This window comes from Oncorhynchus gorbuscha, linkage group LG18 (genome assembly GCF_021184085.1).
Source record: "Oncorhynchus gorbuscha isolate QuinsamMale2020 ecotype Even-year linkage group LG18, OgorEven_v1.0, whole genome shotgun sequence".
In the NCBI taxonomy this organism is placed as follows: Eukaryota; Metazoa; Chordata; class Actinopteri; order Salmoniformes; family Salmonidae; genus Oncorhynchus; species Oncorhynchus gorbuscha.
The window spans coordinates 7,365,536-7,377,826 of NC_060190.1; the positions used below are offsets into that span (position 1 = coordinate 7,365,536).

At 48.0% G+C, this 12,291-nt stretch overlaps 1 protein-coding gene across 1 annotated transcript in view; it reads right to left on the minus strand.

The window, feature by feature from the left end:
- Positions 1–12,291, minus strand: part of LOC124003198 (xylosyltransferase 1-like) — a 117,735-nt gene that overhangs the window by 10,971 nt on the left and 94,473 nt on the right. Inside the window, exon 9 of the mRNA XM_046311277.1 lies at positions 5,915–6,110. Coding sequence (XP_046167233.1) covers positions 5,915–6,110 — 196 coding nt within the window. The remainder of the gene's footprint in view (positions 1–5,914; positions 6,111–12,291) is intronic.

Genomic DNA, 12,291 nt, shown 5'->3' on the forward strand with positions numbered 1-12,291 from the left:
CTCAATAATGTTACCGACCCCTATTTTCTCTACCAAACTACTACTTTCCCTGTTAGTATCCTCAACATCCTTAACTAGAACGTCTATCAGCTATGCTATTCATTCTGGAAGAGTATCCCTCATGCTAATTCATTATAATCTATTCTATTCTTATTGATTCTATTCTATTTCAGTCTATTCGAAGTGTTTTCCTCACTGGCATATCACACCATAAACATCACATTGATTGTCAGTGGTCTGATTCTAGGCCACAGACTGAAATCAAAGCGTATTGACTGAGGAAATGCCACTATAACCCACTGGCTGCAGGCTACTGCCTCCCGACTCTAAATTGTTCTGTGAGAAATCTGGGTAAGGTACTATGGGCATAGACAACATTGGATTTCAGTAATGGTTTTGGCTCAATTCTATTTCAACTCCATCAATTCAGGAAGTGAATGGAAATGCAATATTCTCATTGAAAATGAATCATACTTTTCATATCTTGAATTGTAATTTGAATGAATCTCCTGAAGCGACTGTATTCTGGTTCAAACTGTCACTGGAGAGTGGAGACAAACAGTAACACAGCTACAAATCCACAGTTCATTGAGTGTACGACCGTACCGACCACCTGAGAACCGGTCAGACAGGGATTAACCTCTGACCCACTTCAGGTTCATCCGATGACCTCCGACCTTTTCTCTACACTTCACTTCAAACCCTGGTCCAACACCTCAGCTTGTTTTAGTTCATGATCTTAACTCACACTTGACTTAGTGACAGCACAGTAGTACTACTGCTACCAGCCACCCCTGTCCTTCACTGCTGATCTGGCAACCCTGGAGTCAAACACAGTCAGCTTGTGGCTTGTGTGACCTAAATTCACACTTAGAGCACAAGTAGTAGGCTACTAGGCTACCATCCATCCAGCCTCTCTCCTCTACCTTTAATCTGGCAACCCTAACTCAAGACCCTTCCTCACTCTAAACCTGTGGCAACTGTTGCTCAAGATCTGTAAACCATCACGGGTTCCCGAGTCAAACCCCTCACCCTGTAGCATGCATCCCTTTTTCATTCCCTCGCTCTACCTATTACCCCTCCCTCCCTCCCTCTCCATAGATATTCATTGACAAACATAGCTGGCATCCTTACCCACGTCCTCTATCTCAAGCTGTCCCAGGAGAGTGCTCCGGGCCTGGGCTTAGCTGCATTCAACACCTGCTTTTCATTACCTCCATACACAAAGACTGACACTAATAAGGCCCAGAACCCAACAGAACCCTGGGGGCCTTAGTCTGTTGCCCGCCGCACGCACGCGTGCGCACACACACACACACACACACACACACACACACACACACACACACACACACACACACACACACACACACACACACACACACACACACACACACACACACACACACACACACACACACACACACACACACACACACACACACACACACACTGTTTTTTAAATCGAGACCAGATGTGGTCTGGTTGGTTGGACGTGGCTGCCCGCACCACTGCCTGATGGAAATTGACCTGTCATGTTTTATGGGAAGGTGTTTGACTCTGGCGCCAGTGAGGTTGTTGGGGTGTGGTGGGGGAGAGGGATGGGGTGGAGGGTTTTAAGGTTGAGTTGCCAGGTCAGCAGTGGTAGTACCACTGTAAGACGTAATGTGTGAGTAGAGGGCTTAAGCTACAAGATGAAGTGTTGTGCTGCTGAGGTAATGCTGGGGGGGGGGTGAGGTTGCCAGGTCAGCAGTGGAGGACAGAGGGAGGGTGACGTACTACTGTACTGTAGCTAAAGTGTTAGTAGAGGACATAAACCACAGCATTAGGTGTTTGACGCGGGTGCCCGTGGGGGGAGGCAGGGTTGCCAGGTCTTAGGTTGCCAGATCAGTAGTGGGTGACAGTGGGTGGGTGACGTAGCCTAGTACTGTAAGTATCCTGTGAGTAAAGGCACTTAAGATACAGACAGGCAGCTACTATTAATACCTCTGTCCTGCCTATGCAGAGTTAGAGGGAGGTGGAGGAAGAGATTGGAACGAAAGGAGATAGAGACCGTCTTGTAAAGGGATGCATGGGGTTAGAGGGAAAGAGAGAGAGAGGTTATAGGTAGGAGGGACAGACTGTGCTGCCTCCCCAGTTTATGGTAGAAGTTAGAAGGAGGCAGAGGGAGACATTCTAGGCGGTAGGAGGGAGAGACCTTGTACATACATGATATACATGATATACAGACACACCGGACTACATAGGAATCTACTACCACCACTACAACTGTAGTCTGTTAGTAGGGTGGTAGTCTGTCATCTATCCCTCACTTATTTAGGATAGTTGTTGGAAGCAAGTCTATTAAGACCACTGTGGAGGGGTAGAGAGCAATGTTAGAGAGCAATGCCAGTAAAAATTGGGTAGAGAGAGAGTTTATAGATGGAAGGAAAAGGCTGTGTTTTAAAGTTGTGCTGCAGACATGGTTTATCTGCCTGACAGACATTCACAACACTCAACTATAACTGCTTAGCTCTGTCATGACCGTCTATCTGTCCTCTGGCTGCCTGACAGACTGACAGTCATTGTAGCTAAGCAACCGACAGAAAGTCCTTTGCGATGCCGAGTACTCAGATAAGGTCGTGCCAGCGTCGGTCTGCTGTCACTCACAACTCTTTAGACTAGAACGCCTCAGAGCCTTCCCTGTGCCCATGACTTCCTCACAGTCTAGGGTCGCTTCGGAACTGTTACAAAGGTCAATAGGTCGAAGGAGAAGAGTAAAAGGTCAGATTCACCCCGACTTATCACCTCAGAGTGCTGGAACTCATACGAGGACATCAACTGACATTTCAGAGGGTTCTGCATGACAGTGTGAAAACCAGGAAGAAAGATCGCTCTCAACCCCTCCCATGATAAACAGAAAAGTGCTCGCTGGCTCACTAAGACATAGCTGATGTTAGAGAACATCCCCAGAAGTAGAAATAGGGTCATTATTTATATTAACATAACTACGCTATCAGGAAGCCATTCGGGCATGAAGGTGAGTAGTCTACGTTTCATTAGTAAACAACAAATAAGCAGCCGGTGAGGCTCTAATCCACATCAAATTTGATGAATTCAATCAATTTACATTTTACAAGGCTACCAATCCTGTGTTCAATGCCTGCCGCCAATGTGTGTGTGTACTCTCTGCAAGGTTGCCATAGCGATAAATATAGCTAAGGTCACCATGATATCTGATCTAGTCAATCATATTTTATACAACATGCTTCTCTGTGCCAGGCACTTCAGGGCTTTTATATACTACAAACACATAGAGGTCATTGTTTGACTAAGTGGCTGGATAACTGCCGGGCACTCTAGTCTAAATGACAGGAGCTGCTGAATGACTGCAAATGTTATGTGAACATTACGTAAAAGTTGTAGCCTACAACCTCGAAACAATGTACCTCAGTTAATGGTCGGACTGACTGACCATTATGTTGTCCATTGACTGGATAATGAATGGTTGAACACAATCAATACAGGAGCCGGTGATAGAAATGGATGTGCTGAAAGATCTGCTAAAGGTAATGTGAACGTTACCTCAACGTTGCCCAACCCACAACATGACATGTTACCTCAGCAAATGTTCTCAATTGACTATGTGAACTCTCCTCCACTTCTAAATGGGATGAGTTTGCGATATTTTTCAGAGATAAGATAAACAACAATAGGCAGAGTATCAGTCAAGCAAGACCCGATGAGAAGTTTGATGATATGTGCCCTGGGCTACCACGCAAAGGCACTGTGGATTTATTTTTCCTGGTTGGCACTGACAGGCTAAGGGAAGAGATATCACAAATTAAGCCTCCTACCTGCCTTCTCGATGCTATCCCCACCGCCTTCTTCAAAACAGTTTTTAATTGCATATCTGGAGAAGTGTAAGCTATTGTTAATCACTCCATGTTCACAGGCACTTTCCCCACTTCACTAAAAACTGCTATTATGAAACCCCTTCTGAAGAAAAGTCATCTAGATTCTTCAGCTCTTAGCAATTTTCAGCCAATCTCCAACCTTCCATTCTTAAGCAAAATTCTGGAGAAATTGGTTTTGAAACAGCTAAATGTTTTTTTAAAGTGCCAACTGTATTTTTGAAAAACTACACAGCACAGAGACAATCTTAGTTAAAGTGGTAAATGATCTTAGAGCCAACACAGATGCCAAACATCTCTTTGTCCTTTAAGATTTAAGTGCTTCATTCGACACTGTTGACCATGATGTCCTTCTGGACAGACTGGAGAGGTTGGTTGGCCTCTCCGGTCCAATTCTACATTGGTTTAGGACCTATTTAACCGGCCGAGAGTTTTTTGTCACCCTTGGTGAACACAACTCAGAGAAAATACATATCACATGGTTTGATTTTGGGTCCGGTACTGTTCAGTTTATATATGTTACCCCTTGGCAGAAAGCACAGCATTTTCACTGCTACGCAGACGATACACAATTTCTGTGTCACCAGAGAATTTTAGCTCCACGTATAGATTAGACTGTATTAGTGATTTAAATACCGAGATGGCTCACAACTTCCTCCAGCTAAATCAAGACATGACCGAGGTACTTATTGTTGGAGCCAAAGCACAGTGAAAGAATCTGGCCGCACATTTTAATTCACGGGCAATAAAGATGAAACACTAGGTAAAAAACCTAGGTGTTATTTTAGATTCTGAAATCAATTTCGAATCACACAAATAGGAATGTGACCAAAAAAGCAGAAAAAGGGAACATTGCCAACGTGCTGATAGACACTCATCCATGCTTTTATTACAAGCAGGCTTGACTACTGTGTAGCTCTCCTGTCTGTGTCATGCCCTGATCTGTTTCACCTGTCCTTGTGCTTGTCTCCGCCCCCACTCCAGGTGTCGCCCATCTTCCCCATTATCCCCTGTGTATTTATACCTGTGTCCTGTTTGTCTGTTGCCAGTTCGTCTCGTCTTACCAGCGTGCTTTCCCGTCTTCCTGTTTCTCAAGTTCTGTCTCCTAGTTTTTCCCAGCTCTGACCATTCTGCCTGCCATCCTGTACCTGCCTGACTCTGACCTGATTACAAACCTCTGCCTGCCCTGACCCTGAGCCTACCTGCCATCCTGTACCTGCCTGACTCTGACCTGATCACAAACCTCTGCCTGCCCTGACCCCGAGGCTGCCTGCTGTCCTGTACCTGCCTGACTCTGATTACGAACCTCTGCCTGCCCTGACCCCGAGGCTGCCTGCTGTCCTGTACCTGCCTGACTCTGACCTGATTACGAACCTCTGCCTGTCCTGACCCCGAGCCTGCCTTCCATCCTGTACCTGCCTGACCTGATTACGAACCTCTGCCTGTCCTGACCCCGAGCCTGCCTGCTGTCCTGTACCTGCCTGACTCTGACCTGATTACGAACCTCTGCCTGCCCTGACCCCGAGCCTGCCTGCTGTCCTGTACCTGCCTGACTCTGGCCTGATTACGAACCTCTGCCTGCCCTGACCCCGAGCCTGCCTTCCATCCTGTACCTGCCTGACTCTGATCACGAACCTCTGCTTGTCCTCAACCTGCTCTTTGCCTGCCCCGCGTTTCTATCAAATCATCTGAGAACTGTACTATCTGCCTCCTGTGTCTGCATCTGGGTCATGGCGCGGCAGGGTAGCCTAGTGGTTAGAGCGTTGGACTAGTAACCAAAAGCCTGCAAGTTCGAATCCCCGAGCTGACAAGGTACAAATCTGTCGTTCTGCCCCTGAACAGGCAGTTAACCCACTGTTCCTAGGCCGTCATTGAAAATAAGAATTTGTTCTTAACTGACTTGCCTAGTAAAATAAAGGTTAAAAAATACCCTGAGTCGCCATATCACAGTGTTACTGTTCTGGGAATGTTATATGAACATTACCTAAACGTTATACGACCAACAAAAGAAGGATCGTTACCTCAGTGAACTGCAGCCTGGTGAAGGTGCTGGGAGGGGAAGCCACCTTGTAGGTCTTCCTGGGCATCACCCAGGTCTCCAGGGTCTCCAGCTTGCTGGTTGCCAGATTAGTGGCGTGGTGCTTGACCAGGTAGCCTTGGAACTGGTCCGACTGGAAGTAGAGATGCACTGACACCGGGTGGCCCATGGGGAAATACCTGGCAAACCAAGAGGAAACACACTTTTTAACCAACCTTTCTCAACTGAGTGCAGGTCTGTTTGGGCTATGATGCCAACTGTCACTCATTTTGACCGAGACAGCAATGGAGTTGACAACAACACAAACAAATCTGGGACCAGGCTACTTTATCAGGGTTTTACCTGGCAACACCAGTGGTAACCCAACAGACAGACCCATTGAGATTCCCATTAGAGGCGGCGCAGTGGTTAAGGGCGCTGTACTGCAGCGCCAGCTGTGCCGTCAGAGTCCCTGGGTTCGCGCCCAGGCTCTGTCGTAACCGGCCGGGACCGGGAGGTCCGTGAGGTGACGCACAATTGGCCTAGCGTCGTCCGGGTTAGGGAGGGCTTGGTCGGTAGGGATGTCCTTGTCTCATCGCGCACCAGCGACTCCTGTGGCGGGCCGGATGCAGTGAGCGCTAACCAAGGTTGCCAGGTACACGGTGTACCCTCCGACACATTGGTGCGGCTGGCTTCCGGGTCGGATGCGCGCTGTGTTAAGAAGCTGGTTAAGAAGCTGGTTGAGTTGTGTTTCGGAGGACGCATGACTTTCAACCTTCGTCTCTCCCGAGCCCAACAATTGGATACCATGAAATTAGGGAGAAAAAAGGGGTAAAAATAAACAACAAAAAAAGATATTCCCATTAGTGAACTTGATATGGTACCAGTGCTGTTTAAAAGGCCAATGGTGTAAGATGAGACTATCTAGATTAATCTATTGAACAACTACTGGAGACTGCTTACAAATGCTAATGTTTGTAGATGCTAAAGTTCACTAGCGGGGCCTTGCTAATGTCTCAGACGCTAAAGTAAAGGTTAGGGGGATGTGCTGTGCTTTCTGTGATTGTGTGAAGGGAAGAGGCATTAACTCAATGACCTATAAAACACATGTTGCTGTGGAGACTATTATTAATGCTAGGAATGGACAGACTGACTGAGACCAGACTGTAGTTGTAGCCTGCCCCGGACCAACCCAATACAGTCATTGGGTATATTGTCAGTAATATATTAAGTTAGTCACAGCCCGATGCCTCTGACGATAACCATGACACACCAATGCGTAACACACATAACACTCAAAAGATCTTGAGGGCCACCATTCGCTGAGTCGCAGAATTTCTTTACATAAAATATCTTAGCGTTCAAATTTAGTCAATTTTATCAGTGAATGTAACAGATTTAACACATATTGTAATGTACAATTGCTTATAATACTATGCATCCAATAACTACAATAAAATAAAATACACATTACAAATAGTAAATCATGTGCGGAGCAGGTAGTCCTCGGAAAAAAATGCTGCTCTAAAACAAAGTCAGCTGAGGTCAAAACACACACACACTAACAAAGTTGAACTGGTCTGGGACACCATTAAGAAGTCAGCTTGATCTTACAATCAGCTTGCCAGTCCAGGCTAGTCCTGATAGATATATTGTTCTGGGGGCTGTGTGTGTGTGTGTGTGTGTGTGTGGAGTGAGTGTTTTTTTCTGATTCTGTACATGTGGCAGAAGGCTGGCACTGAGAGCAGAGCAGAGACTACTGGGAAAATAAACAGGGTGTGTTTGTGTTTCTCTCTCTCTCTCAATCCATCTCTCTCTCTCATCCTCCCCACGCCCCAGTATCCACCGTGTGTGTGTATGTGTATGTGCCCACCAGCCTTGTCATCAGTATTCCAGTAGTAGAACTAGGAGTCAGCCTGCCTGACAGCGCTGTGTGTGTGTGTGTGTGCCCGTCCCAGCCCGACAGCACTACCCTGACAAGCAGAACAGCAAACATTTACACCCGCTCACGGAGAGCACTCCACACCCTTTTCTCTCTATCCCTCTCTCCTCCTCCCTCCCTCGTTCCCACTATATAGGGAATAGGGTGCCGTTTGGGACACAGTTAGAGTAACAAAGGTTTCCAGCACCAGTAACAAAGGTTTCCTCACTCTCTGAGACTGACTCAGTTACTCAGTTATTTATTACAGACCTACAGGGTGGGACTGAAGTACTCACAATTTGAATTATACATAGACTCTTGGGAATACCTGACGTTGACGTCTTTGACAATTGTGTGTTTGTGTGTCTGTGTGTGTGTGTCTGACTGTGTGTGTGTGTCTGTGTGTGTGTGTGTTTGCTAGAGAGAGAGAGAGAGAGAGAGGTAGAGAGAGAGAGCGAGAAAGCGAGTAGGTGAAAGAGAGAGCATAGAGTGAATGGGGAGAGATGGGGGGAGAGGGAGAGACAGGGAGAGAGAGAGAGCAAGAAAGAGAATAGGTGAAAGAGAGAGCATAGAGTGAATGGGGAGAGATGGGGGGAGAGGGAGAGACAGGGAGAGAAAGAGCAAGAAAGAGAATAGGTGAAAGAGAGAGCATAGAGTGAATGGGGAGAGATGGGGGGAGAGTGAGAGACAGGGAGAGAAAGAGCAAGAAAGAGAATAGGTGAAAGAGAGAGCGTAGAGTGAATGGGGAGAGATGGGTGAGAGGGAGAGACAGGGAGAGAAAGAGCAAGAAAGAGAATAGGTGAAAGAGAGAGCATAGAGTGAATGGGGAGAGATGGGGGGAGAGGGAGAGACAGGGAGAGAAAGAGCAAGAAAGAGAATAGGTGAAAGAGAGAGCATAGAGTGAATGGAGAGAGATGGGGGGAGAGTGAGAGACAGGGAGAGAAAGAGAGCAAGAAAGAGAATAGGTGAAAGAGAGAGCATAGAGTGAATGGGGAGAGATGGGGGAGAGGGAGAGACAGGGGGAGAGAGAGAGAGAGAGAGTGCAGATACATAGAGCCTCCATTCAGCCCTTCCCTCCACCCCCTCCCCACTGGAGTCACAGCAGGCTGTGAAAAGACAGAAATCTCCCTCTCCTCTCCTCTGTCTCTCCTCTCCATCCCCCCATGGCAGCCCCACCCTGCTGTCTCATACACACACTGTAAGCTCTACAACCATAGCCTCACATGGCCCCAAACATTGCCCTGTGTGTGTGTGTGAGAGAGAGTGTGTGTGTGTGTGACAGCTGGGTGTGGATATGTTAGTGTGAAAGACTGAAAATTGCTTGTTTCCTCGCAGCAAATGCTTTTCTCACATGATCCCACAATTAGAGATTTGCAGACTGACACGTATACTCACAGATGCCCTCTTGCTCTCACACACTTTATGTGTACACACACACACACACACACACACACACACACACACACACACACACACACACACACACACACACACACACACACACACACACACACACACACACACACACACACACACACACACACACACACACACACACACACACACACACACACACACACAACCTCGTTTCCCTTCCTTCCCAATTTACAGGCAGAGACATGAGTAGAAACAGCTGTAGTTAAACGATAGACATAGGGTGTGTGTGAGCAGCTAGATGGAAACATGCTTCCTCTCATCTTGACCCTGTACCCAGAGACCCTTGCAGCTACCCACAATGCAGAACTACCTGCCTGCCTGCTATCCAGCCTGCTTATGTGGAACTATACTGGATCTAAAACAGACCGATAATACAAGCTGCCAGCAGCAGAAACATGGGCGTATAGTACATCTCATGTTGGTTGGAACACGGACAATTCCACCAGAATGGTGTCGCATCCCTCCAACAGACTTCCAGACACTTATAGAATCTATGCCAAGGTGCATTGGATCTGTTCTGGCACTGACTACTAAAGTACTTTATGTTGGTGTTTCCTTTATTTTGGCAGTTACCTGTACATTGGCCCTGAGACTCTGCTAACGCAGGTTTCATATTATAGCTACTGCAGGTGCTGCTGGTCCCAAATGTGTTGCAACTGTGGTATTACAATACAGTAACAGTTAACTAAGACAAAAGACACTGGCTTCCTGTTTTAGCATCCATCGATGACAGGGATCCCAAATGTGTCATAACAACGGCCATTTCACCCATGGAAGTAACTGTATGGAGACAAAAGAACCAGCTGACACGTCTCCTGATCCAGGAAGCTGGATGCTATGGATCGCAAATGTATCGTAACACCGGTGTAAATGTACATTGGTAAATGTGTCAACAGTAGGCCTCGTTACTGAACTAACAGTCCCAGCATATACAGCTGCTATGGATCCCACATCTTATAACACCAGTATCGTCAATCGTAATTCTAGGGACACAGAAATGATACTGGTCTCGAAGGAACATGGAGCAACACCATCCATGACCTATATACAGTACACCTTCACATGGTGTAATTGATCTGCCGTATCGTCTTACTGAGTGAACAGTGTGAACCGTACTGGTTCCCATCGGCTCATTAGAAGCTGTTGACGCGTCATAGTGTTGACGCGTGATGCCGTACGGATAGCGCTGACGCACGGATAGTGTTGACGCGTGATGCCGTACGGATAGCGCTGACGCACGGATAGTGTTGACGCGTGATGCTGTACGGATAGCGCTGACGCACGGATAGTGTTGACGCGTGATGCCGTACGGATAGCGCTGATGCACGGATAGTGTTGACGCGTGATGCCGAATGGATAGTGTTGACGCACGGATAGCGTTGACGCGTGATGCCGTACGGATAGTGTTGACGCACGGATAGCGTTGACGCGTGATGCACGGATAGTGCCGCACGGATAGTGTTTGATGACGGATAGTGTTGACGCGTGATGCCGAACGGATAGCGTTGCGTGTGATGCCGGATAGCGCGTGATTGCACGGATAGTGTTGACGCGTGATGCCGTACGGATAGTGTTGACGCGTGATGCCGCACGGATAGTGTTGATGCGTGATGCCGTACGGATATGATGCACAGATAGCGTTGACGCGTGATGCCGCACGGATAGTGTTGATGCGTGATGCCGCACGGATAGTGTTGACGCGTGATGCCGCACAGATAGTGTTGATGCGTGATACAGATAGTGTTGATGCGTGATGCCGCACGGATAGTGTTGATGCCACGGATAGTGTTGACGCGTGTTGCCGCACGGATAGTGTTGATGCGTGATGCCGTACGGATAGTGTTGATGCGTGATGCCGTACGGATAGTGTTGACGCGTGATGCCGCACGGATATGACGCGCGTGATGCCGCACGGATAGAGTTGATGCGTGATGCCGCACGGATGACGCCGTGATGCCGTACAGATAGTGTTGATGCGTGATGCCGCACGGATAGTGTTGATGCGTGAGACGGATAGTGTTGACGACAGATAGCGCGTGATGCCGCACGGATAGTGTTGATGCGTGATGCCGTACGGATAGTGTTGACGCGTGATGCCGCACGGATAGTGTTGATGCGTGATGCCGCACGGATAGTGTTGATGCGTGATGCCGCACGGATAGTGTTGACGCACAGATAGCGTTGACGCGTGATGCCGTACGGATAGTGTTGATGCGTGACACGGATAGTGTTGACGCGTGATGCCGTACAGATAGTGTTGATGCGTGATGCCGTACAGATAGTGTTGATGTGTGATGCCGTACGGATAGCGTTGGCGCGTGATGCCGCACGGATAGTGTTGACGCGCGTGTTGCCGCGGATAGTGTTGATGCGTGATGCCGTACGGATAGTGTTGATGCGTGATGCCGTACGGATAGTGTTGACGCGTGATGCCGTACGGATAGTGTTGATGCGTGTGATGCCGCACGGATAGTGTTGATAGTGTTGATGCGTGATGCCGTACGGATAGTGTTGATGCGTGATGCCGTACGGATAGTGTTGACGCGTGATGCCGTACAGATAGTGTTGATGCGTGATACGGATAGTGTTGATGCGTGATGCCGTACGGATAGTGTTGATGCGTGATACGGTTAGCGTTGGCGCGTGATGCCGCACGGATAGCGTTGATGCCGTACGGATAGTGTTGATGCGTGATGCCACGGATAGTGTTGACGCGTGATGCCGTACGGATAGTGTTGACGCGGATAGTGTTGATGCGTGATGCCGTACGGATAGTGTTAGATAGCGTTGACGCGTGATGCCGTACGGATAGTGTTGATGCGTGATGCCGTACGGATAGTGTTGACGCGTGATGCCGTATGGATAGTGTTGATGCGTGATGCCGTACGGATAGTGTTGATGCGGATGCCATACGGATAGTGTTGATGCGTGATGCCGTACGGATAGTGTTGCGGATAGTGTTGACGCGTGATGCCGTACGGATAGAGTTGATGCGTGATGCCGTACGGATAGTGTTGACGCAC